The sequence below is a fragment of the Oncorhynchus keta genome, chromosome 37 (assembly GCF_023373465.1).
Source record: "Oncorhynchus keta strain PuntledgeMale-10-30-2019 chromosome 37, Oket_V2, whole genome shotgun sequence".
In the NCBI taxonomy this organism is placed as follows: domain Eukaryota; kingdom Metazoa; phylum Chordata; class Actinopteri; order Salmoniformes; family Salmonidae; genus Oncorhynchus; species Oncorhynchus keta.
Window position 1 is genome coordinate 17,158,329 of NC_068457.1, and position 27,997 is coordinate 17,186,325.

A 27,997-nucleotide genomic window follows, 5' to 3' on the forward strand; every position below is an offset into this window, starting at 1 on the left:
TAAATAAAGGTGAAAAAAATAAAATAAAACACCACTAGGGGTCAGTGTTTCTTTCCAATTCGGAAACTGGAGCTCATCTTTCTATGAGTTTCCATGTCGAAAATGTCTGTGTTTCCGAGTTGTCTTGAACACGACACAACTTCCGAGTTGTCTTGAACACATTATATAAACTCAGCAAAAAAAGAAACGTCCCTTTTTCAGGACCCTGTCTTTCAAAGAAAATTCGTAAAAACGTTCATCTCTAGAAGACAGAACGCGTCTCCTTCCTGAGCGGTGTGACGCTGCGGGGTCCCATGGTGTTTATACTTGCGTAGTATTGTTTGTACAGATTAACGTGGTATCTTCAGGTGTTTGGAAATTGCTCCCAATGACGAAACAGACTTGTGGAGGTCTACAATTGTTTTCTAAAGTCTTAGCTGATTTTTCTTGTGATTTTCCAACGATGTCAAGCAAAGAGGCATTGGGTTTGAAGGTAGGCCTTGAAATACATCCACAGGTACACCTCCAATTGACTCAAAGGATGTCAATTAGCCTATCAGAAGCTTCTAAAGCCATGACATAATTTTCTGGAATTTTCCAAGCTGTTTAAAGGCACAGTCAACGTAGTGTATGTGAACTTCTGATGTACTGGAATTGTGATACAGTGAATTATAAGTAAAATAATCTGTCTGAAACATTTGTTGGAAAAATTACTTGTGTAATGCACAAAGTAGATGTCCTAACCGACTTGCCAAAACTATAGTTTGTTAACAAGAAATGTGTGGAGTGGTTGAAAAATAAGTTTTAATGACTCAAACCTAAGTGCATGTAAACTTCTGACTTCAACTGTATTGAAAGGGAATTTGAGTCCATGAAAGAAGCTCTCTCCGCCAAACTCCAGAGTGTAACGTCAGTCTGCACCACAGCAGACATCTGGTCTGCCCATAACAGAAGCTTCTTCGGCATGACATGCCACTGGCTCGAGGAGGACACCTTGGAGAGGGAGTCGGCTGCTTTGGCTTGTGTGAGACTGAGAGGACGTCATACCTATGATGTGATTGCTGCCACGTTAAGTGAACTACATGCAGACTTCAACATTCGGATGATGGGGGGAGGTTTGATGATGTGGGTGCGATTCTTGAGGATGAACAAGAACTTAATTTTTTTTATCCCTTCACATCAACTTTGTGTGGCACACAGCCTCAACCTCCTCGCCACCAATGAGGTGGACAAAACTTCCACCACGGAAGTTGTACACAAGTGCAAAGTCAAAATGTTCCAGCATTTTGACAAGATGGAGCTCAGAGTCCCGTGCCATCTCCAAACTTGTAGCCCTAACAGATGACCAGCTGGGGCAAATCTGTGAAGACCTGGGTGTGAGCAGCAAACTACATCCGTGTGAGATTGCTTTTCTCAAGGAGTACAGTACAGTCCTACAGCTACTCAAATGAACTAGTAAGGAAGAATGTTTCACTTCTCTCATCAGTGGTGATGCTTCATTCAGGGCAGGTTTTGAGGCTGAATTAACTGTTTCGCTGCCAGACAAGGCTCTGCAGATAGACAGGTGTAGCGGGTGGTAAGGATTCACTCCATGGTGCTGAAAAGAAAGCTCTGCTGTTGGGACAGATTTATGTAGGCCTTAACAGTGTGGGCACCGTTTGTCACTTTTATAATGCAATTAATGTATTGTGTAGTGGCTTTGCTGGCATGCATCAAAAATATTTGCCCCACCAAGATTTACAAGCTTAAATCAACACTGTCTTTCATTTCCTTCTCTAAACCCTACAAACCCCGGCGTTGTCAGGTCAGTTTGCTTCGCAAGATTTCCCGGAAGTCTCGCGATTTTTCGCGCTGGTTTTAGAAAATGAATAGTCTGCATTCAAACGTAAAGTGAAACGTCTGCAAGCATTTTACGACACTTCGTTCTCAGTCAGTAGTTTAGCTTGCTGCGTTTTTCTTGTTCATTTTAAACTGCATCACGTTCTGGTGTGGAGAGAGGAATTACCAGCAGTGAATAGACGTGCAGCTGCACAACAACGGTCATGTGAGATTGTTTTATTTTAATTTTAATTTTCACTTAGAATCAAACCTAACCGAAAGCTTCCATTTGCAACCTGCAAAATCAGTCAAAAAATATTGTGTATAGAATAGAACAGCAGACTTTGCTGTAAAACTTGGTTGGTTTGCAGCCTCTGGTTTTACCCGCAACACTTCTGTTGGGATAAAAAACACCATTGAAAATGGCGGAACTTGAGGACGCAGGACTGCCCCAAACAATGCAGGAGACCCGAGATGAAGAGGAGCCGGGCAATTCAAAGGTAACATAATGACGCTGAGACACCGATTTGTCACTTCAAAAGTATGCCAAACAAAAGCCATCGATTGCGAAGTTAAACAAACCATACAACTCTTTGCACAATAACTACTTTTAACAATTTCCACTGACGATTTTACAAAAACACATGTACTCGAACAGTACTGATAAAGTTTGTTAACAGAATGACAGTATAATCTACATCAGTTTGAGTACGTTTTCTAAAATCTACTCTGAATTAAGATTCAAATATGTCAGATATGGCAGAAAGAATGCGGCGTCAGCTATGATATGAAGACTCAAGTTAATAAGCGAAATATATGTTTTTGTTTTGAGCCACAGTAAATGAATTGGATTACCACCCAGTAACATAATGATGGTAATATAATTACGGGTCCCTGATCTGTACTATACAGAAATCCATAATTATGAATGTTATTCTCTGAATGGTGATTTATTCTGAGTACACAAAGGTAGAAAAATGTAATATCCTCCTTTGCATGTTCGTGTATTCTACACACTGGCTATTATTCTGAGTTCAGTCCCCAAACAAGACCCAAGTTTGGTTTGTCTGGACCAGACCAAATCTGTACCGATCATAAACATCTATGTTAAACAAGTTTGGACATTAAAGTACAGCATGGTAGAGTATAGTTCAGGAGAGTACACAGTAAATTATACTGCACTTTACTGTACTAAATTCTACTGTACAGTACTCTATTGTACCGGACTATACTCTAACCTACTTTTATTTTGCTGTACTGTCCAAACTTATGAAACAGACATCTGATTAGTTTAGATTTGGACTGCCCAAATTTCAACTACTTTTCAAAATGCAGGGTCGGTTGGCGCTCAGAGGGCGAGGTTGCTGATTACAGTAAATGGAAAGAGAGGGGGCTCATGGGTAGGTGTCAGTCAGCGCAGGGGTAGTTAACATTAACTGGAGGGAGTGGGAGGGGTTGTCCAAATTTCACAATCCTGCTTTGACCACCACCTGACAAAGAGAAAGTAGGTCTACCTTTACTTGTTACTTCTGTGAACTAAGAAAATAGATTCAAGATATGTGGGTTTTTGGTAACAGAATTACTTCCATTTCCAGAAGGCAAATCATTTCTGCAAAACTACATTTAAATGTTGATATTAGTTGGCAGGTGTCTTTACACATGATTGTGTTTCTAATATATTTTAAGACTATTTCTGCTAGATGTTTTCTAAGACCCCATTTCCATCTGTTTGACCAGTGTTAGGTTCTGTAGAAACTTAAACAAACGACTAGAAAAAGCTCAAACCAAGTTTATTCAACCCACTTGGGTGCTTTAGCTGCACAAACAACATACAAGTCACACAAGCATATACTTATACCTTCCGACTAGGCAAGTAATCTCCTTACATGTCTAAGATAAACAACCCTTCTCTGTTAGCCAGAAACACAGTAGGTTCCTCTTACTGGTATTGTCATGGCTTGCCTCAGTCTATCATCCTCATGGGCGTGACAGTGTGTGTATGTGAGATAGGACTGTAATCAAATGGTATTTGTGGTGGGCCCCTATGGCCCCCCTCCCAGCAGTGTCTTCTCTCTTCAACTGTTGACCTTATCTCAAGTTGAGTTCCACATCCCTCATGGTCCTAGTTCCAAAGCATCTGGCCTGCCTTATCAGGAAATGAAACTAGACCGTTGCTCTTTGCCTCCTTGCTCAAGAAAATGAATATTCAGCAACAACATGTTTGAACAGAATATGAACTTTCTGCACTTCCCCTTGTCACCTCTTGTAACTTTCTATACACAGCGTTCCTATTCACCATTCATTGACTCTCAACATATACATTTCTAATACATGCAAAGTAATAACTTCTAGTATGGTAACATAAGTATATTTCAAGCTCGAATCCAACAGTCTCCTTTTTGAATAGAATATCAATACTGTTTAACATTTTATATAAACATTGACATTACTCATAAATTTACAGAAAATAAAACATTCTTATTCCCAAATGTAAAAAATAAATACAAATATTTTATTTTTACAGAGAGTGCACATTAATAAACGTTTCAGTAAAAGTGCCGCTTTTAGCCAGCCGGCTAATTTTCAACCGCAGTCCCTGGTAGAGGTCTACCGATTAATCGGAATGGCCTATTAATTAGGGCCGATTTAAAGTTTTCATAACATTCGGAAATCTGTATTTCTGGGCCTCGATTTCCGATTTAAAAAAATAATATATATATATTTTATTTAACATTTACATTTACATTTAAGTCATTTAGCAGACGCTCTTATCCAGAGCGACTTACAAATTAACTAGGCAAGTAAGTTAAAACATTCTTATTTTCAATGACGGCCTAGGAACGGTGGGTTAACTGCCTTCTTCAGGGGCAGAACGACAGATTTTCACCTTGTCAGCTCAGGGGATACAATCTTGCAACATTACAGTTAACTAAGTCCAACGCTCTACGGAAGCTATACTGTTACACTGGCAATACTAAAGTGCCTATAAGAACATCCAATAGTCAAAAGTATATGAAATACAAATGGTATAGAAAGAAATAGTCCTATAATTCCTATAATAACTACAACCTAAAAACGTCTTACCTGGGAATATTGTAGACTCGTTAAAAGGAACCACCAGCTTTCATATGTTCTCATGTTCTGAGCAAGGATCTTAAACGATAGCTTAGTTACATGGCACATATTGCACTTTTACTTTCTTCTCCAACACTTTGTTTTTGCAATATTTAAACCAAATTGAACGTGTTTCATTATTTATTTGAGGCTAAATTGATTTTGATGTATTATATTAAGTTAAAATAAGTGTTAATTCAGTATTGTTGTAATTGGCATTATTACAAATACATTTAAAAAATCGTCCGATTAATCGGTAGCGGCTTTTTTTTTTTTTGCCCTCCAATAATCGGTATCGGCGTTGAAAAATCATAATCGGTCGACCTCTATGCAGTACGCTGCAACTTTTTAAAGGATGAACCACTGTACCACCATGTGAAGAGAGACAAACACAGGTGCATACACACACACACACGATAACATGCGCGCTATACACGCACGTGCACATGGATTTCGTGTTTTAGAGTAGTGGCCTGAGGGGGCACACTTAATGTGTTGTGAAATCTGTTGTGAATGTAATGTTTTAAAAATGGTGTAACACTTATTTTCGCTGGACCCCATAATAAATACAAATGATCCTGGTGTGCGTGACGTTCAACTTATGCTCATAGTAGTCTCAATATTGTGCTGCAGTTAGCTGTCTTTCCTCTACTGTGAGCTCTCCCCTGTACCACTACACAAAGTGGAGTGGTATCGCTCCCCAGACACTTTATTACCTACAAACTTAATCTGAGCCATGCAGATCTCTGCCATTGTCACATTCAATTATTCTTTCCAAATAACATTAATGCCTTGGTTTTAGGGACTCCATAGAATGCACGGATATCGGTCCTGAGAGAATCTGCCACTATCACCCCGTAGGACTGACCCTTGACTCCGTCATCATATCTTTTACACTGATTTAATTTCTGTCTCTGTCACTAATTCAGCCCCTAAACAAATGTATAAGTATGCCTTCATCTGCTCATAGACCTCTTCCCCCTGACGCTTGACCGAGAGAATAGTTTGGTTCCCATATTCAGTCCTCGTGGTCTGCTGTTGTCTAAAACCTTCCCTGACCACTTCACTCCTTTAGTTGCAATACTGTAGGGGTTATACTGGTGAATATAACCTCCTCTTCGGTGATACCACTTTCCAAAATAAAATGTTATTGGTCATGCAATAACATCTGCTAACCATGTGAGTCTAGCGAAATGCTTGTGCTTCTAGTTCCTACAGTGGAGCAATATCAACAAGTAATCTAACAATTCCACAACAACTACCTAATACACACAAATGTAAGTGAAGGGATGGCATAAGAATATGTACATATACATTTATGGATGAGCATTGACTGAGCGGCATGGGCAAGATGCAATAGATGGTATAAAATACAGTATATACATATGAGATGAGTAATACAGATATGTCAACATCATTATTAAAGTGTCATTAATAAAGTGACTAGTGATCCATTTGTTAGAGTGGCCAATGATTTCAAATCTGTATGTAGGCAGCAACCTCTGTTAGTGATGGCTGTTTAACAGTCTGATGGCCTAGAGAGAAAAGCTGTTTTTCAGTCTCTCGGTCCCAGCTTTGATGCACCTGTACTGACCTCGCCTTCTGGATGGTAGCGGGGTGAAAAGCCAATAGCTCGGTTGGTTGTTGTCCGTGAATATCTTTTTGGCCTTCCTGTGACATCGGTTGCTGTAGGTGTCCTGGAGGGCAGGCAATGTGCCCCCCGGTGATGCTTTGTGCAGACCGCACCACCTACTGGAGAACCGTGTGGTTGTGGGCTGTGCAGTTGCCGTACCGGGCCGTGATACAGCCTAACTGGATGCTCTCATTTGTGCATCTGTAAATGTTTTAGGGGCCAAGTCAAATTTCTTCAGCCTCCTGAGGTTGAAGAGGTGCTGCTGCGCCGCCTTCACCACACTGTCTGTGTGGGTGGACCATTTCAGTTTGTCCGTAATGTGTATGCAGAGGAACTTAACTTTCCACCTTCTACCCTGCTGTCCCATCTGTGGATGGTGGGTGCTCCCTCTACTGTTTCCTGGAGTCCAAGGTCGCCTCCTTTGTTTTGTTGATGTTGAGTGAGAGGTTGTTTTCCTGACCCCATATTCCCGAGTGCCCTCACCACCTCCCTATAGGCTGTCTTGTCGTTGTTGGTGATCAAGCCTACTGCTGTTGTGTCATCTGCAAACTTGATGATTGATTTGGAGGCGTGCATGGCCACGCAGTCATGGGTGAACAGGGAGTATGGAAGGGGGCTGAGCACGCACCCGTGTGGGGCCCCAGTGTTGAGGTTCAGCGAAGTGGAGGTGATATGATCCTTGACTAGCCTCTCAAAGCACTTCGTGATGACAGAAGTGAGTGCTACGGGGCAATAGTAATTTAGTTCAGTTACCTTTGCCTTCTTGGGTACAGGAACAATGGTGGCCATTGTGAAGCATGTGGGGACAGCAGACTGGGATAGGGAGAAATGTAATATGTCTGTAAACACACCAGCCAGCTGGTCTCCGCGTGCTCTGAGGATGACGTCTGGGCCGGCAGCCTTGCGATGGTTAACACATTTTAATGTCTTACGTCGGCCATGGAGGAGAGCCCACAGTCCTTGGTAGCAGGCCGTGTTGGTGGCACTGTGTTATCCTCAAAGCGGGCAACATGCCGCGCCGCCATCGTCACGAAATTTCATCAGCCGGTGATTATCAAGCAAATAAATGTCACTTTCACGGTAATTGACCGTTTAATTAACGTAAACACATTTAGCATCTCCTGGCTTCCACATACAGACCGCTGGAACATCTACTTTTTAAAAAGTCTAATAAACCATGTAATGTAGCCTACACCTTCACAATAAATCCAGTATTTATTGTCTAAAGAAGCATGACATGAAGAAAATGTAGTGTGCTTCAGAAGAACAGAATAGCATACTCTGAGTTGTCCTTGTGTTAATTCCTGATGTAGCTATGCCAAATGGCTGTGGGCTACACTAGTGGGCTACACTAGTTCATTTAGTAGACAATATTTGATTAGAATTCCATGGCATTATTTTCTAGTTTGAAGAATGCTATTGAACAAAGCTGAAAACAACCTAAATATTTTCTCCAAACGATTTGAGGTAGTGCGCACATGTGGCTATTCTGTGTTGAGCAGTTAACAAAGAAATAGGTACTCCTATATGGTTAATTTAGAATTATTAATGTAACTTTAGTTGTTCTACAAATGTTGGGCTATATGTTTTGGTTTTTAATACATTATAAGGCTGCATGATGCGACTCTAATGATGATTTGAAAAAAGTTGAAAGACTCTGCTTTGTTTTTTTGCGCAGGCTGTTCACACTTTATAACCTATTCTGTGCGACAAATAAATATTCCAAACATAGTCTGGGACAGTTGTTGGATGCAATAGATCCCAAATTAATATAACCACCAGCATCAAACTTGTTTACGCAATGTGGCTGATGCAACAGATCAGAACGTTTAGCTTAAAATGTTGCTAAACTATTAGGCTAATTCTTCACATTATAAGTGCAACAATGTGCACACGGCAGTAGGCTATAAGCACAAATGTTCCATAAGCGGAAAACACCATTATAAAAAGTGACCGCAAATGCGATTATACATGTAATGCTTTAATTATAAAGGTGCATTTTTATGGCGCAAATGTTCTTCCCCAAACTTAAAACTCATGCGCTGCTTATGTATACCAGTTAGGCTCTATACCCATTGTAAAGCGGATTAATGTGCTTAAATTTAAGAAGTTATTTGGCCCCTTTAGTTGTGATACAAACCATATCAAAACATATAGTCCTATGGGCTACATGAGATATGACTATGATTTGAAAAGTCACCAAAAAAGGCTTCGTTTCTTATGCTAGGCATCATTCACAAGTGATTATATATCATTCACAAGTAATAGGCTAATATTGTCACCCATCAGACTATACTTGATTTAATCTTGTTTTTAATGTGGGTGAAATGAGTTTTGATTTAGAATGGACCATTATCTTACACCAGTCTGGAAACGGGCAGTGGGAAACAATACATGTCATCTGTGCACTTGAATGGAGGAAGCTTTTCCTGTGGTTCATTTTCATGCTAGCCACAAATCAAATCAAAATGTATTTGTCACATGCGCCGAATACAACAGGTGTCGACCATAGCGTGAAATGCTTACTTACTACAAGCCCTTAACCAACGATGCAGTTAAGAAAATACATAAAAAATAAAAGTTTTAAAAAGTAAGAGATAAGAAAAACAAATAATTAAAGAGCAGCATTATGTACAAAACAAGTTAGGAACAACGTGAAAAAAAACTAACAAAATAGCATGATTGGTTGAGGGCCGGTAAGACGGCAGCCCTACCCACCGGCGCCATCATCAATGCATCAAGGCTATACTCCTGTTGTAATATATATAGTAGGCCAAGTCTATATAAAGCTGATGGTCTCTACTAAAAAGAGGATCCCATCACTGTTTTCTCGCGCAATTGCATAGCCTATGAAGTGTTTGATTCGATTTTCGATTACATTTGCGTTGATATCAGAGTGAGTAGAAGGACAATAGAGTGCTGGGTACCAGGCAGTTAGCAAGTTTGGTCGACTACTAATGACCAGCAGCAGCATCAGAGCATGGAGAAGCCTAATTACCATGACTAAACGTTCCTGTGGAATTTGTCTGCCTTCATGACTCGTGACCACTCATGTCTGTAATACGGTCACCTCAACAGCCCTGGGTGGCACTACTAGTCTGAAAGTTATTAACTGACCCTCAGCTGATCGAGAACCCTGGCACATTATGTCCATTTAAGGCAAGAGAGAGAATGTAGTTTAATTCCTTAGACTCAGTGCTATTACTTTCCTTCCATACTCCTTTCTGTTCCAAGATTACATCTTGTTCTGAACAGACTATGTCCAATGTACTAGTCCTGCTATCAAGTTGTTCCACCCAGATTACTGTGCCATTTGTGACCTCTCTGGTCTCTGTGGCGTTAGTCCTGACTCTACCCCAATGTACTCTTGTGTCTTCATATTTGGCCACCCATTCTATGCGTCTTACATGTGGCATTGACCATTCCAGTCACTGACACAGACTAGGGTGGTGAAAGTAGCTCCATCACCCCACCCAACTGCTTGTTTACAGTGGGATCTACTCTTACTAAGGCTGCCGCCTTGGCGATTCTCTGGCTATTTTATCTGTATGACTCGTATGTGCTTCACCTGTCGCTACTGCTAATTTACTGGGTAATTGACACACGCTTCAAATAATTGTTCTATTTGCCCATTTTTGATCGGTGTTCCTGTCACCCCCCTTGTCACACACAGCATACCCTGTCGCCCTCTTCCCTTGTAACTAGAGCCTTCTGTGTAATTTGATCTGGGTTACATACATGCGTTTCTCCCTCCCAGGCAACGGCGTTAACGACGCAGGATTCAAAGCACTGATTTATGGCATTGTAGATTTTCCCCACTTAACATTAACTCTCATTTTGTCCATCTTGCACTAGTAATGTGCTGTTAACTGTGGTTGCTACAGCATGTGGAACATACAGATCTACTTGTTGACACATTGTGATCGATGCAGTGTTATGCAAAACCATTTCTGTCGCCTGTACTGACCCCAGACATGGCGGCATTCCTCTCGCTACAGAGTAACGGTTTACTCCAGTACATGGTCTCTCTTCTTTCCCTCTTGATTTTGCGTAACCACCGCACTACAATTCCCTTCCCGCTCATGTACCAAAATGGTAAAAGGTAATTTTAGGTTTGGTAACCCCAATGCTGGCGCTTGACACAGTTGCTGCTTTAACTCAAACTGTGAGAGAGAAATGACATATTTACCTGATTTGTTTGATATTAACAGTGAGATATTTCTGTCCTGTCAATGCTACACCTGTTGTATTCGACCAGAGTGAAGGCCGTTAGGCCGATACGTAAAGCTTATTAAAGAACAATGATGCTATCAAGAGCAGTGTGCGGGTTTCTTCTTTTTTTCTCATTTTATTCTACTGTTACCATGCACCTGCAAAAAGGAGAGCTCAGATGTGCGAGTGCCTTTTGTATTTAGAATATGACGGAATAAAATGTCTAACAAAATTGAAAAGGCCTAGGGTTTTCCTGAGTGTGCGATGAGTGTTTGGTCGTGCCAGAGAACTCATTTTCTCTACTGGATTGCGTGTAATGTGCTTTGTGCCCCCAGATATGTTAACTCCTGTTTTGCCAATTGGGCTTTCTGATGTGATGCTTTGTGACCCTGCTCTGCCAAATAGTTTACTATTGTTGTAAGGTCTTGCATATGAGTTTCTTTGTCTTTTGACAGCAACAACAAATCATCTATGTACTGTACCAGATGGAACCCTCAAATGTAATGTCCATTTTTATAGTTTACTCTGCTACTTGAGTCATCGCTCTCCGCTCTCACTCTCCACGCCACTTTCCACACAGACTTTATTTATTTATTTTATTTCACCTTTATTTAACCAGGTAGGCAAGTTGAGAACAAGTTCTCATTTACAATTGCGACCTGGCCAAGATAAAGCAAAGCAGTTCGACAGATGCAACGATACAGAGTTACACATGGAGTAAAACAAACATACAGTATAAACAAGTCTATATACAATGTGAGCAAATTAGGTGAGAAGGGAGGTAAAGGCAAAAAAGGCCATGGTGGCAAAGTAAATACAATATAGCAAGTAAAACACTGGAATGGTAGTTTTGCAATGGAAGAATGTGCAAAGTAGAAATAAAAATAATGGGGTGCAAAGGAGCAAAATAAATAAATAAATTAAATACAGTTGGGAAGGAGGTAGTTGTTTGGGCTAAATTATAGGTGGGCTATGTACAGGTGCAGTAATCTGTAAGATGCTCTGACAGTTGGTGCTTTAAAGCTAGTGAGGGAGATAAGTATTTCCAGTTTCAGAGATTTTTGTATTGTAGTTCGTTCCAGTCATTGGCAGCAGAGAACTGGAAGGAGAGGCGGCCAAAGAAAGAATTGGTTTTGGGGGTGACCAGAGAGATATACCTGCTGGAGCGTGTGCTACAGGTGGGAGATGCTATGGTGACCAGCGAGCTGAGATAAGGGGGGACTTTACCTAGCAGGGTCTTGTAGATGACATGGAGCCAGTGGGTTTGGCGACGAGTATGAAGCGAGGGCCAGCCAACGAGAGCGTACAGGTCGCAATGGTGGGTAGTATATGGGGCTTTGGTGACAAAACGGATTGCACTGTGATAGACTGCATCCAATTTGTTGAGTAGGGTATTGGAGGCTATTTTGTAAATGACATCGCCAAAGTCGAGGATTGGTAGGATGGTCATTTTTACAAGGGTATGTTTGGCAGCATGAGTGGATGCTTTGTTGCGAAATAGGAAGCCAATTCTAGATTTAACTTTGGATTGGAGATGTTTGATATGGGTCTGGAAGGAGAGTTTACAGTCTAACCAGACACCTAAGTATTTGTAGTTGTCCACGTATTCTAAGTCAGAGCCGTCCAGAGTAGTGATGTTGGACAGGCGGGTAGGTGCAGGTAGCGATCGGTTGAAGAGCATGCATTTAGTTTTACTTGTATTTAAGAGCAATTGGAGGCCACGGAAGGAGAGTTGTATGGCATTGAAGCTTGCCTGGAGGGTTGTTAACAGTGTCCAAAGAAGGGCCGGAAGTATACAGAAGACTTAGTCCCACCCACTGTCACTCAAGGAGTACATTTGTCGTTGCTAGACCACGAGCCATTTCCTTCAGTCTGCATGGCCAATGCAGCACATGCAACAATGTTGATGACAACAATGTTTCAAATTTTATTAGTCACATGCACCGAATACAACAGCGAAATGCTTACTTACGAGCCCCTAACCGACAGTGCAGTTTCAAAGAATAAGAGAAGTAATTTAAAGAGGAGCAGTAAAAAATAACTATATATACAGGGGGGAGCTGGTACAGAGTTAATGTACAGGGGCACCGGTTAGTTGAGGTAGTATGTACATGTAGGTAGAGTTAAAGTGACTATGCATAGATGACAACATAGAGTGCCACTGGTGTGGAGAGGGAAGGGGGCAATGTGAATAGTCTGGGTAGCCATTTGATTAGATGTTCAGTAGTCTTATGGCTTTGGGGTAGAAGCTGTTTAGAAGCCTCTTAGACCTAGACTTGGTGCTCCGGTACCGCTTACCGTATGGTAGCAGAGAGAACAGTCTATGACTAGGGTAGCTGGAGTCTTTGACAATTTTTAGGGTCTTCCTCTGACACCGCCTTGTATAGAGGTCCTGGATGGCAGGATGCTTGGCCCCAGTGATGTACTGGGCCGTTCGCATTGCCTTCTGTAGTGCCTTGCGGTCGGAGGCCGAGCAGTTGCCATATTAGGCGGTGATGCAACCAGTCAGGATGCTCTCGATGGTGCAGCTGTAGAATCTTTTGAGGATCTGAGAACCCATGCCAAATCTTTTCAGTCTCCTGAGGGGGAATAGGTTTTGTCGAGCCCACTTCACGACTGTCGTGTGTTTGGACCATGATAGCTTGTTGGTGATGTGGACACCAAGGAACTTAAAGCTCTCAACCTGCTCCACTGCAGCCCTGTCAATGAGAATGGGGGTGTGCTCGGTTCTCTTTTTCTTGTAGTCCACAATTATCTCCTTTGTCTTGATCACGTTGAGCGAGAGGTTGTTGTCCTGGCACCACACAGCCAGGTCTCTGACCACCTCCCTATAGGCTGTCTCGTTGTTGTCGATGACCACTGTTGTGTCATCGGCTAATTTAATGTTGGAGTCGTGCCTAGCCGTGCAGTCATGAGTGAACAGGGACTACAGGAGGAGGCAGCGTGGCAATGTTGCTACCTAGCCTTATCACCTGGGGGCGGCCCGTCAGGAAGTCCAGGATCCAGTTGCAGAGGGAGGTGTTTACTCCCAGGGTCCATAGCTTATTGATGAGGTTTGAGGGCACTATGGTGTTGCACCATTTGACACAATTTGATCTTAATATAAATCCACAATTGTTCTATAATTACAATATTAGTTTGTGTTTCTTACATCTGCAAACAGCTAGTTAGTATTTTCTTAGCAAGTTAAGCTAAATCGTGTTAGCCAATAATGCTAATCTCTAGTTGGCTAACTAACTGCTAGTCAGAGCAAATGTAGCTAGCTAATACAGCCTGATACCAGTGCTAGTGGAGGCCTAAATCAGCATGTTTGTGCAACCGTATCTTATAAATCAAAGGGGAATAGGGGAAGCATGAATATGTTGGCTATATGAATAAAGATTTAATGTAGCCAAATATAATAGGCTCCCCTAGGAAACACGGAACCTCACTTTTGTTCCTACACTGTCACAGTAACTCGTCCATGACATTTTCATTCGTTGTCATGTCAAACAACACTCTATTCAAAATGCCCACTATTATATTCTAACTATAGAATTATAATAAACATTCTATTTCCATGACTCCAAAAGTTCACCCAAGTGTTTTAATCTAATCGAAATTGCAACATTTGGTTAAAAATGAGGCCTAGTATTTTTACCCATATCGTGGCAGTGTGGAAATGATCTCAAAGGAGTGCAGGAAATGCAGAAATTGATGGAAATGCGGGAAATGATTTTAGGTTGAAGTTGAATTGAACGGTATAAGCCAATCAGAATGGAGAAAGACCCCTTAAAATAATTTAGAATATATGTGTTGCCAAACTAGGATCAGTCACTAATCATAAAGCAAATGTGGAACTTTTATTCATCAAAAACATAAAATACCATCATACCGTCCAAAATGTGAAAAATACCATGATATGATATTTTGGCCATATCGCCTAGCACTACGCTGTACCAGTCTGAGGGAATAGATGCCAATAGGTCTGCCAAATCCACTACTACTGCTATGATTTTCACTGCATGTTTGTTTATGCCGTGAACATTCACTTTAAAACGCCATTTTAGTCCTTTCTTTACTGGAAATTAAGTGCTGTTGCATCGGACTGGTCCTCGTACCGCAATTGTTTTTATCTAACTAGGCAAGTCAGTTAAGAACAAATTCTTATTTACTATGACGGCCTACCTATTTACAATGACTGCTATGCCTCCCTCTAGTAATATTGCCACTGATTTCTCAGCCTCCGGTTTAATAGGATATTGCTTTATCGTTTACAGTGGATGTACCTCCACCACAACAGGGTTGCAGCCTTCAATCAGACTGCAATCTAATGAGTCTTTTGCCTACAGGGTATGACCCTGAAACAACTATTGCTCTGCTTTCACCGTCTGTATTGCCCATGTTAATTTGTTACCTTTTGAGAATCCACTCCCCTGGCGTTTCGCAGAGATTATCCAACCCCAACATTGGTTCCACAACCATCGCCATGTAAAATTAGAATGGTATTATTACTGGTCCTATGATATAGGACAGGGATAATGGTTGTATAGCTTTCGATTCTGCCCGTTACTCCGCTGAATGTGATACTTTTTCCTGTCGCAAATGTAGCTAATTTCTCATCATAAGCCATTAGTGATATTTGAGCGCCGGGATCTACTCGGAAGCTGTGTTTGACGTAGCCTCTTCCTTCCACATAAAAACCGTTAACTTGCTGAACCACAATTGACTGCACAGAGGCTAGATATACAGTACCAGTGAAAGGTTTGGACCCACCTACTCATCCCAGGTTTTTTCTTACATTTTTACTATTTTCTACATTCTAGAATAATAGTGGTGTGAACTTTTGACTGGTACTTTATACAACAAAATATTCCCAACTGTTGTCAAGAATCCCTCAGTTTTGTCATTCGTTTGCTGGATCACTCATTCTACCCTGTTTCCTCCAGAAACGGATAGATTTGTGTCCCTCTTTTACTGGGTCTGGTGGTGCTTTCATAAAAATATGCATTTCGCTCACACTCAGTGGCTGGTGGTGATGCTGAATTTGGGGCTGCGCGGCAGCTGGGATAGGCTTATCCTCCACTGGGACTATTTGTCTCGTATAATACATAACTGGTGTCTCATGCGTTTGTACTGGACGCACATCTCTATGATTACCTGGATCATGCTGATCCACTATCCAGGACTACTATGTGCGGGCTCGTAATGTTCCCATCCGCCGCGTCTCGCAACCCATGTTGCTATTTTTCCTCTTCAGAGAGGGGTATAACGGTGATACACTAGATGTACCTGTTTCACTTTGTAGCCTGGGGGGCGGAGGAGTGGCAATGGCATATATACAACTATTCTGATACTATTGAAGCCAAACCGTTTTATTTGCTTTTGTCTATCCTCAAGGGCTCCCTCTAATTCCTGGTTTCCTTTTGACTCTTTTCTAACACATTAGCCAATTCCTGCTTCTGTTCATCTCATCTGTGCGCACGCCCTTCGGATACGCCTAGTTCTTTTTGTTTTTCTAAGTCATTTTATTGCTCCATTTTACCTGGCAGATTTGTATTTTTTAAACCTTTTTTCCATTTAGATCCTTTGCTGATAAAGTTCCGTGGTTAGGAAGCCGGTGTATTGTGGTCTGGGACGTTCTTTGATTTCAGTGTTCCACAATACGATGGCATCCATACACTCTTGGCTGGATTTAAACTGTCCATCGGCGGGATGTGTACCAATTTTCACCACTTGTTTGATTCTTGGTGCTGTTCTTATGCCTTTTTTTTCAGCGCTTAGAATGCTTTGGTAACATTCTACCTTTCCACCCCTCCCGGACGCCATATCAGGTATTATTGGCTCCGCACCACCCCCAACGGTTATGTTTCTGTACCCACGGTTATAAAACTCACCTTCTATTATTGACTTTCCCAAGGTACTGATACCCACTCCCCCGGAGAGTAGTAACAGTTTAGGCGCTTAATTATTTTGTCACTCGTCCTAACAGTTTTGGTGCTTGACAACACTGTTGTATGCACAGACTATTGTGGATGACTCACCATGGAGGGGGCCGCCCTCCAGAACTTACAGGCAACCTTTCACCATCCACATTCCCACTCACTGACAATGTTTCATGTTTAAGCACAGATATCTACTATTCTCCACCGAGTGCCTTTCTCCTTCTACATGGACTACTCTACAACTTACTGTACTAGTATACAAGAATGACAATTCATCCACACACACACCACGGTTTATGGCCACCACGCTTGGGGCTTTCACCCCCCTGGGACCTTCGTCCCACTTACGGATCTCTCAGGGAACCAACCCCACCTGGGACCTATCCTACACGGAATCTACACTTCACAGTGGGGCCACCCACGGATCTCGCAGGCACCCAACTCCACTCTGGACCTATCCTTGCAGAACCTACCCTACACTATATCTACTGTTCGTAACACAAGGGGACTACTGAAGAAACTCAGATTTCCTAGGTCCATATCCTATCATTTGTGTTCAACCTATGACTCTTCTCCCAGAGATATCAGAATGAGTGGTAACACTCATAGGAACTGTAGGAACTGTGCCTACCTTGTTTTTGGTGCCGGCTCCAGCTCAAATGATTCGGACTCTCCAGATCGACTGTAAATCGTGGTGAATCACTAACAACACCAACTGTTAGGTTCTGAACAAACAGAGTAGAAACTCAAACGGACACACTAGAAAAAGCTCAAACCAAGTTTATTCAACCCACTTGGGTGCTTTAGCTGCACAAACAACATACAAGTCACACAAGCATATACTTATACCTTCCGACTAGGCAAGTAATCTCCTTACATGTCTAAGATAAACAACCCTTCTCTGTTAGCCAGAAACACAGTAGGTTCCTCTTACTGGTATTGTCATGGCTTGCCTCAGTCTATCATCCCCATGGGCGTGACAGTGTGTGTATGTGAGATAGGACTGTAATCAAATGGTATTTGTGGTGGGCCCCTATGGCCCCCCTCCCAGCAGTGTCTTCTCTCTTCAACTGTTGACCTTATCTCAAGTTGAGTTCCACATCCCTCATGGTCCTAGTTCCAAAGCATCTGGCCTGCCTTATCAGGAAATGAAACTAGACCGTTGCTCTTTGCCTCCTTGCTCAAGAAAATGAATATTCAGCAACAACATGTTTGAACAGAATATGAACTTTCTGCACTTCCCCTTGTCACCTCTTGTAACTTTCTATACACAGCGTTCCTATTCACCATTCATTGACTCTCAACATATACATTTCTAATACATGCAAAGTAATAAATACATTTGAGTATGGTAATAAGGATATTTCAAGCTAGAATCCAACACCAAAAATGAAACCCTTTCCTTATTCCTATTTTTTTTAGGATGGAAAATGGTTGAACATTTGATATGCCTTAATTTCTCAAATATATAGGCTCTTAACTTTCATTTGACACTTCACATGCTAGTGCTCATGGGGCTTTTTACATGGAAATGCCCACGACTAATACTGTCAATTAACCTTTTCTAGCCTAGATCACAAGCCAATGCAATCAATATGCTATATCATGGTGATCTCTAAGCCTAATGACAAACAACAAATCATCATTATCATGTTGATACTGCTAGGTATTTCAAACGATTAGACCGAGCTACTACTGTAAAGATGTGAAGACCCTGAGTTATTTGTTTAGCTATTTATTGTATATGCTATCTAATTTGCATTTGAACCATAATGAAAGTAGACTATATTTTATGTATTACAAAATGTTGTTTGAGAGAACAGAGACGATAGGCCTATTAGTAATTATGCCATTTTAAATGTATTTCCAGGCAGAGGAGATGGACACCTCAGAAGACCTGCAAGATGACAACCTGATCAAGCGGGACCACTTCCACAGTTCTAATAATGAGCAGCAAGATGGACATTTGGCAGTTAGGAGGAATGTAATATTAGAACGAACTAAATTCAACCAAAGACAACAGGAAGTAGGAGAGACAGCTGATGATTTTATCTCTGCACTTCATTGTTTGTCAGAACATTGTGGTTATGGAGCTCTGCTCAGTGAGATGATAAGAGACAGACTAGTCATGGGATTACGTGACAGAAGACTGTCTGAGCAATTACAAATGGACCCAGAAATAACACTGGATAAAGCTGTCACACGCATTCGTCAAAATGAACTTGTGAAAAAGCAACAGGACCTGCCAGAGAATAACTTCAAAGCTGCCAGCAGTGCAGCAAATGTAGAGAGTGAGCTTTCACATAGCACACTGCAATGCTCAGCCAACACCCAGTGCCAATCTGAGAAAATAATGAATAACTCAGACAGACCACAACAATCCCAAACAACACAGGAGAATGGAGAGGAGCCCCAACATACAGGTGGCACTGATGATTGGATTGAGGGTTTCAGTCCTGGAGGAGAGAAGCCACACTACTGCTTTGACTGCGGTAAGAACTTTAGAAAAGTGAGGGATCTTATAAGACACCAGCGAACACATACTGGAGAGAAGCCTCACAACTGCCCTGATTGTGAACAAAGTTTTGCTCGGTTAGATCGTCTTAAGTCACACCAACTAACACATACAGGAATGAAGGCTCACCAATGCCCTGATTGTGACAAAAGTTATTCTCAATCGTATCATTTGAAAAGACATCACCTGCGAAAGCATATGAAAGAGAAATACTTCCACTGCAATCATTGTGAGGAACTTTTCTCCAAACCAGAAGATCTAAAAACACACATACATGTACATACTGGAGAAATGGCATACCTTCAGCAAGAAACTCATACAGGTAAGAAGCCTTACCACTGCTCCGAAATGAATCAGTGCTCCGACTGTGGGAAGAGCTTTCGACAAGTGGGGGATCTTAAAAGACACCAACGAACACATACTGGAGAGAAGCCTTACCACTGCCCTGATTGCGACAGAGGTTTCAGTCGATTAGATCGCCTTAAGTCACACCAGCTAACACATACAGGAGTGAAGGCTCACCAATGCCCTGATTGTGACAAAAGTTATTCTCAATCGTATCATTTGAAAAGACACCACCAGCGAAAGCATATGAAAGGGAAATACTTCCGCTGCAATCATTGTGAGGAACTTTTCTCCAAACCAGAAGATCTAAAAACACACATACATGTACATACTGGAGAAAATGCATACCTTCCACAAGACACCCATACAGGAAAGAAACCTTACCACTGTTCAAGGTGTGATAAAAGATTTCCTGACATGGCAAAACTAAGATCACACCTTCCAGTACACACTGGAGACCTGGCACTCCACTGTTCTGACTGTGGAAAGTGTTTCTTAAACAAGTCAAAGTTTGAAAGACATCAAAGAACACACACTGAAAGTGTACTATACCTTTGCACTGACTGTGGGGAGGGTTTTTCAAATATGCAACGGTTGGAAAGGCACCAGCGAATGCACACTGGAGAGAAACCATACCACTGCACCGATTGTGGGAAGAGTTTTGCACTTGAAAAAACATTTAAGTGTCACAAGCAAGCACACAAGTTCAAACTCTCTGGAGAAAGAGCAGCCTATCCTTGCTCAGAATGTGGAAATACTTTTTCTCGTTCATGTGACGTGATGACTCATGTGAGAAGGGTGCATAATAAAGAGAGACCTTTCCAGTGCTCCTGCTGTGGAAAAAGATTTTTCCAAAAGAACTCACTCACAATACACATGAGAATTCACACTGGAGAGAAACCATACCACTGCTCAGAATGTGGACAAAGCTTCTCCCAAATTAACGACAGAAAACGGCACCAGAAGAGGCAACACACTGGAGAGAAGACGACCTCTATTCTGCAGTCTGAAAGGCAAAGTCACAGAGGCACTCAATAAGAAAGGACTAACAACAGACACAAAAATGCAATATAGTAAAAGTATCACTGTCTTACTGCATAATTTTTTACATTTTTACTAATAGTAAACTTTATTTTATAAACCACATTTTTTTAAATATCTTATCACTATTTTAGTTTCCACCCTGCATAAATGAATATCAATTCTCGCCTGCACCTAAATCATTCCGCAAGGCCAAACAACCAAATGGGTAATTATTTGCCCAGTTAAACTACCCAAAATACTATTTCAAAGATTACAGCAACTGTAGTAAACATGGGCTATTAGAACCAAGGTGTAAATATCAGTGATGTGATCATCAGAGTATAAATCATGTATGGATGTATGGAATAATTTGGGAAATCCAATTAAAAATAAAAATGTCTCAGTATTCAAACTGGTGAACAGTTATTAATGTCCATGTTATTTAGGTTGGCATGTACTCTCCTCACCTCTGAAAGAGCGGTCAGAAGATAACCCTAGCTACTGACAGTGTATTTTTTTTTTTAAATTTGAAGCGTCTTGAATTCTAAAAGCCCGTTTCCACATTTCTTGCATGAGTATGGTCGGACTCCTGTGTGCACTTGCATGTTGGCTGCGACATGAATGGCTTGGCTGAATCTTCTCCCGCAGACATCACAGCTGAAAGGCTTTTCTCATGGACTTGCCTTTTGAGATAACTGATTAGTAGAACGTCTCACAATCACTGCACTTGTGTGGTTTTTCTCACCTGTTTTGATCAGCACATGTATTTTAAGAGTATGTTTTGTAATAAATCTCTTTCCACAACAGCTTTAAGCTTTGGTCTTCGTTCCAGTGTGAAATTTCTGGTTATATTCAAAAGTAGCTTTATGGAGAAGTTTTTACGCATGTGAAACAAATGTATACGTTTTCTCCTGTGAAGTTTTCCATCTATTTACAGAGAACTGATGGAGCTGAAGCCCTTCAAACACATCTCACTGCTGAGAGGGGTTTGGTTGGTCAGTTTTGGTTGTCTTGCTCCTTGAGTGGTTTAACCATTACCCGTGTGTGATAGCTTGTGTATTCTCAGTTGGTTATTGTAATAAATTCTTTACACATACAGTGGAGTCTAATAACTATATAAAATAAATAACTCAAATACTGCGCTATATTTCAGGGGTGGCAGGTAGCCTAATGGGTGAAATTATTTTATACTAATATAATTGCTCAGAGATTTTGTTTAACAAGTAATATTTTTTCTCAAAGGTAGCTGTCAATTTTTTACATCCCTAAACATACTTATAAATAAAGTATTAAAGTTTTGTATTTGGCCCCATATTCCTAGCACGCAATGACTACATCCAAGCTTGTGACTACAAACTTGTAGGATAGATTTGCAGTTCGTTTTATTTTTATTTAACTAGGCAAGTCTGTTAACAAATTATTATTTACAATGATGACCAACCAAAAGGCCTCCTGCGGGAACTGGGGCTGGGATAAAATTAAAATAAATATAGGACAAAACACACATCACGAGGCAACACTACATAAAGAGACCTAAGACAACAACATAGCAAGGCAACAGCAATGTTTTAATTGTTTCAGATTTTGTGTCCACTAGAATTGAATTGTCATTACATTATTTACTATCATGGATGACAAAGGTAAAACCGGCCATGTTGCGGACACGATCTTGCTTCCGGACTAGCTAAACACCACCTTCGACCGCTTTGAGGATAACACAGTGCCACTGATACAGCCCACTACCAAGGACTATGGGCTCTCCTTCTCCATGGCAAACACGAGTAAGACATTTAAGTGTGTTAAACCTCGCAAGGCTGCCGGCCCAGACGGCATCCCTAGCCGCATCCTCGGAGCATGTGCAAACCAGCTGGCTGGAGTGTTTGCGAACGTATTCAATCTTCCTATCCCAGTCTGCTGTTCCCCATTGTTCCTGTACCCAAGAAAGCAAAGGTAACTGAACTAAATGACTCTCATTTCTGTCATCATGAAGTGCTTTTTCATTGACACTGACCCAACTCCAGCCATTTTAATAATGGGAATTGATGGGAATTATGTAAATATATCACTAGCCACTTTAAACAATGCTACCTTATATAATGTTACTTACCCTACATTATTCATCTCATATGCATATGTATATACTGTACTCTACATCATCGACTGCATCCTTATGTAACACATGTATCACTAGCCACTTTAACTATGCCACTTTGTTTACTTTGTCTACACACTCATCTCATATGTATATACTGTACTCGATACCATCTACTGTATGCTGCTCTGTACCATCACTCATTCATATATCCTTATGTACATATTCCTTATCCCCTTACACTGTGTATAAGACAGTAGTTTTGGAATTGTTAGTTAGATTACTTGTTGGTTATCACTGCATTGTCGGAACTAGAAGCACAAGCATTTCGCTACACTCGCATTTAACATCTGCTAACCATGTGTATGTGACAAATAAAATTTGATTTTTGATTTGAGGCTAGTTAAGGATCATATCACCGGTGCAACTGGGTCCTGGACTTCCTGATGGGCCGCCCCCAGGTGGTGAAGGTAGGAAACACCAACTTTGCTGATCCTCAACACATGGGCCACACAAGGGTGTGTGCTCAGCCCCCCCTGTACTCCCTGTTCACCCATAACTGCGTGACCACGCACGCTTCCAACTCAACTTGATGATTTTCAGACAACACAACAATAGTAGGCCTGATTACCAACATTGACGAGACGGCCTACAGGGAGGAGGTGAGGGCCCTGGCGGAGTGGTGCCTCTCACTCAACGTCAACAAAACAAAGGAGCTGATCGTGGACTTCAGGAAACAACAGATGGAGCACGCCCCTATCCACATCGATGGGACCGCAGTGGAGAAGGTGGAAAGCTTGAAGTTCCTCGGTGTACACATCACTGACGATCTAAAATTATCCACACAGACAGTGTGGTGAAGGCGCAGCAGCACCTCTTCAACCTCAGGAGGCTGAAGAAAGTTGGCTTGGCCCCTAAAACTCTCAAACATTTACAGATCCACAATCGAGAGCATCCATCGAGAGCATCCTAGACTTGGAATCAATGGCCACTTTAATAATGGAACACTAGTCACTTTAATGTTTAAAATACTGCTTTACTCATATGTACACTACCATTCAAAAGCTTGGGGTCACTTAGAAATGTCCTTGTTTTTTAAAGAAAAGCACATTTTTGTCCATTTAAAATAACATAAAATTGATCAGAAATACAGTGTAGACACAGTTAATGTTGTAAATGACTATTGTAGCTGGAAATTGCTTTTTTTTTTTTTTTTAATTAATGGAATATCTACATAGGCATAGAGGCCCATTATCAGCAACAATCACTCCTGTGTTCCAATGGCATGTTGTGTTAGCTAAGGATCATATCACCGGTGCAACTGGGTCCTGGACTTCCTGATGGGCCGCCCCCAGGTGGTGAAGGTAGGAAACAAGTTGATCATTTTAAAGGGCTAATTGATCATTATAAAACCCTTTTGCAATTATGTTAGCACAGCTGAAAACTGTTGTGCTGATTTTAAAGATCTCGTACAACACTGTGTACTGTACTACTCCCTTCATAGAACAGCGCAAACTGTCTCTAACCAGAATAGAAAGAGGAGTGGGAGGCCCCGGTGCACAACTGAGCAAGAGGACAAGTACATTAGAGTGTCTAGTTTGAGAAACAGACGCCTCACAAGTCAACGGGCAGCTTCATTAAATAGTACCCGCAAAACACCAGTCTCAACGTCAACAGTGAAGAGGCGACTCCAGGATGCTGGCCTTCTAGGCAGAGTTGCAAATAAAAAGCTGTATCTCAGACTGGCCAATAAAATATTTAAGATGGGCAAAAGAACACAGAAACTAGACAGGAATTCTGCCTAGAAGGCCAGCATCCCGGAGTCGCCTCTTCACTGTCGCAACCTCATTATGGGTACAGGGAATTTTTCGCGTATCATGTAGTAGCCTAAACCTATCGATGTTACGTTGAACTGGGTGAATGGAATATGAATGACTGTCATCCAATATGCTGTAATAGAAATGAGGCCATGCTCCTCATTTTATCATCATCTTAAACGGCACTGACAGCCACTGGCACAGACGTCAGTTCAATGTCTAGTTTTGATTTACATTTGATTGAGTTGTCAACGAATGTGAATTCAATGTGAAATCAACAAAACATTTCACCATGTCATTGATTTAGGTTAAAAGTTGGGTGAAAAATGACAATGCCCTTACGTTGATTTACTTTTTTCAAATGTAGCTTCACTCACCGTGGAAATCTGTCATCACATTTTTGGGGTTGAAATGATGTGGAAACAAAGTTGATTCAACCAGTTTGTGCCCAGTGGGAAGTATAGCAGGTAGCAGGTACCTTGATAAGAAACCCTGTCCACAAGTGAGGCAGTTTCAGGGTTGATGGCTGACCCATTCTATTTTTATGGGTGGCTGACCCAGGTAAAAACCAGGGAGTAGCCTGATGTAGGTTCCTTGGGAAAGTCAGACCCACACAGGCGTTAAACAGGTGTCCCATGGCGCTTTTCATAACAGTAGGTGTGTTAACCCCGGTGTCCTGGCTAAATTCATAATCTGGCCCTCATACCATCATGGCCACCTAAGCATCCCCAGCTTCTAATTCCCCCCTTCTCTCCCCTGTAACTATTCCCTGTTTTTTTTTTATTTAACTTTTATTTAGACAGGTGGGTTCATCATTGAGACCAGGATCTCATTCTCAAGGGAGCCATGTGAACCTGAACACACAACTCAGTACAACATAAAGCAAAATAACAACAACATCAACTCAATAAGATTAATCAAAACAAACACAATGTGCACATTACCTCACTCAAAATGGATCTAAACTCTCCAATGGTGACAAGCGAGTCCAGCTTCAAGGTGGCCTGGAGGCTATTCCACGAGCTGGGAGCATAAAACCTAAAAGTATTTAGCCCAGCTCAGTGGAGACCCACGGGACCTCCAGAACCAGCCAGTCCAGACACCTGGTCTGAGCATTTCTGGACCTACAATTAATATGTGAGCTGAGGTGGTGGGGGAGTCTCTGAAGAACAGCTTCATGTACAAAAATGTAACCAATGCTGGGCCCTTCTGGTAGTCAGAGACTTCCAGCCAACAGAACTATACAAAATGCAGTGATGTGTATGAAAATCGTCCTCCAGTGATAAAACCCAGTGTTGAGTCATAGACTAAAGGTTTTAAAACAGAGGCTGCCACATTCATGTAGAATATATCACCATCAAGTACTGGGAGAAGTGTTGCTTGAACAATCTTCCTTCTTTCCAAAGAGAGGTAGGATGTATTACTATAAAAATAATTAATATTGGTTTATCTACTTTTTTTCAATGTGTGTTTTTGAAAGAGAGCTTATCGTCAATCAAAATTCCATGTACTTATAATGGGGAACTTGCTCAATGTGGACTCCCTTTTTAAATGAACCAGATTTGACCTTTCAGACACGTCACATGATTTGTATCTGATTTCAAACCACCTACAAAGGTGGCTTGAAATAGCCGATTCGAATTGGATATGCGAACAAGGCTTGAGTGGTTTGCGGAATGCTAGCTGCATCCACATACATTAATTTGTAAAAGTCTAACGAATGATCAAATAAGCCTCAGGTAATTCAACACTCTTAGTCCTCCATACAAAAAAAGGTTTATTTCGCGGACATATTTTGGAAGGAGTAAATCCTCTCGCTTTGCCTCTTCCTCTCTGTCCATGCTCCGCATTCAGACGTAAAGTGAAAAGTATGTATGATAGATACTTCGATGTGCATGTGATTTGCATCCGGTCATGTAAAATTGTAATTATAGTGGCAATGACTGCAGAAAATAGTCCGCTAGATTCGTTATCGGTGAGTAGTTTAGCTAGCTAACCAGTTAAATGTGTTTTATAAATCTCAAAACACTGCGTCTGGTTTCGAATAGCGATTCATACAGTGTTATAGATGTGCAGTAGCAACAAGGATCGTGTGAGATGAACTTTAAAGAACATTATTTCACTTTGAATCAAATCTAAGTGAAAGACAAGCAGACTAAACGGATGTGTATACAATAGCACAGCAGACTTCGTTGGTTTTCAGCTTCTGGTTTCACCCGCATCCCTTTCGTTTGGTATACAAAACACAGAGAAAATGGCGGAATTTGAGGACTAAGCACTGCCAAAACAATGCAGGAGAATCGAGATGAAGAGGAGCCCCAAGATACTGATGACTAAGCCAATCAAGATGCAAGACAACGCAAGTTTTGAGGAAAAGCTCATTGAAGAGGTAAGAAGGTACAAAAATAAGACGACTACTAGGAACGTCGAATGTTCAGGCTGCTGCACACCGGTAGAAGTGGGGAGCCGACTCAAATGATCGATTATTCGGCTCCAATGTCTGCGTGTAAAACATCAAACTCTCGCATCTTTCACAGCAAATACATAAAGAGCGGGGCATAGGTCGGAATGTTGGCCAGTCAACTGTGTGTCAGCAATCAACAGATGTAGGCTATAGGCTATCGCAATACTGTATTTCACAATTTCTTCGCTTGCAATGTCTCGCGCAAGTTCACCAACGTAGAGGCTATTAATGAGTATGCTGAGCTATTCTACACGCTACAGACCGAAGACAAACGCACACTAGAGAGAGGATCCGTGCAGGCAGTTACAGTCAGAACCGTGCATATAGGCTATATCTTGGTAATATGTATCTAGCAATGCCTCGTAAATTCACCGAAAGTATATTAAAGTATACATAATGAGTTACGGCTAAGCTATTCTTCATAGTGCGAGTTAATTGAAGTTGAACATTGCCAAATGCATCAGTTTAATTTGGTCTAAATGTGCAATAAAAAGTATTGTATAAAGCTTATGTAATGAAACCCTGGCTGGTGGTTGATGCCCTAGGTCAACCCTGGAGAATCTAGAAGTCTTTGCTAGGTAAAGCTCAGCCTTATCTCAGCTCACTGGTCACTATAGCATCACCCACCCTTAGCATGTGTTCCAGCAGGTGTATCTCACTGTTCACCCCCAAAGCCAATTCTTCCTTTGGCCGCCTTTCCTTCCAGTTCTCTGCTGCCATTGACTGGAACGAACTGCAAAAATTGCAGACTTATATTTCCCTCACAAACTTTAAGCATCAGCTATCTGAGCAGCTTATTGATCGCTGCAGCTGTACACAGCCCATCTGTAAATGGCCCATCCAATCTACCTACCTCATCCCCATGTTGTTTTTATTTACTTTTTTGCACACCGGTATTTCTACTTGCACATCTATCACCCCAGTGTTAATTTGCTCAATTGTAATTACTTTGCTACTATGGCCTATTTACTGCCTTACGCCATTTGCACACGCTGTATATTGACTTTCCATTGTGTTATTGACTGTACGTTTGTTTATTCCATGTGTAACTGTTGTTGTTT

The 27,997-nt window shown here is 41.4% G+C and overlaps 2 protein-coding genes across 4 annotated transcripts in view; both read left to right on the forward strand.

The window, feature by feature from the left end:
* Positions 1–268: 268 nt before the first annotated feature.
* On the forward strand, positions 269–21,369 carry LOC118375680 (zinc finger protein 260-like). Of its 3 annotated transcripts, XM_035762271.2 has the most exons (3): positions 1,885–2,023; positions 2,169–2,297; positions 18,551–21,369. In XM_035762271.2, the coding sequence occupies exons 2-3, from the start codon at positions 2,220–2,222 to the stop codon at positions 20,576–20,578; spliced, it is 2,106 nt and encodes a 701-aa protein (XP_035618164.2). In that variant the 5' UTR covers positions 1,885–2,023; positions 2,169–2,219; the 3' UTR covers positions 20,579–21,369. The 3 variants fall into 3 exon arrangements, with proteins under 3 accessions (XP_035618163.2, XP_035618164.2, XP_052355316.1); XM_035762270.2 differs by lacking the exons at positions 1,885–2,023; positions 2,169–2,297 and adding an exon at positions 269–472; XM_052499356.1 differs by having other exon boundaries at positions 1,885–2,297.
* A 4,856-nt stretch (positions 21,370–26,225) lies between these two features.
* LOC118375674 (zinc finger protein 585A-like) overlaps positions 26,226–27,997 on the forward strand; it is a 45,820-nt gene continuing 44,048 nt past the window's right edge. Inside the window, exon 1 of the mRNA XM_035762283.2 lies at positions 26,226–26,861. Within this exon, the coding sequence (XP_035618176.2) occupies positions 26,778–26,861 (84 nt within the window). The 5' untranslated portion in view covers positions 26,226–26,777. The remainder of the gene's footprint in view (positions 26,862–27,997) is intronic.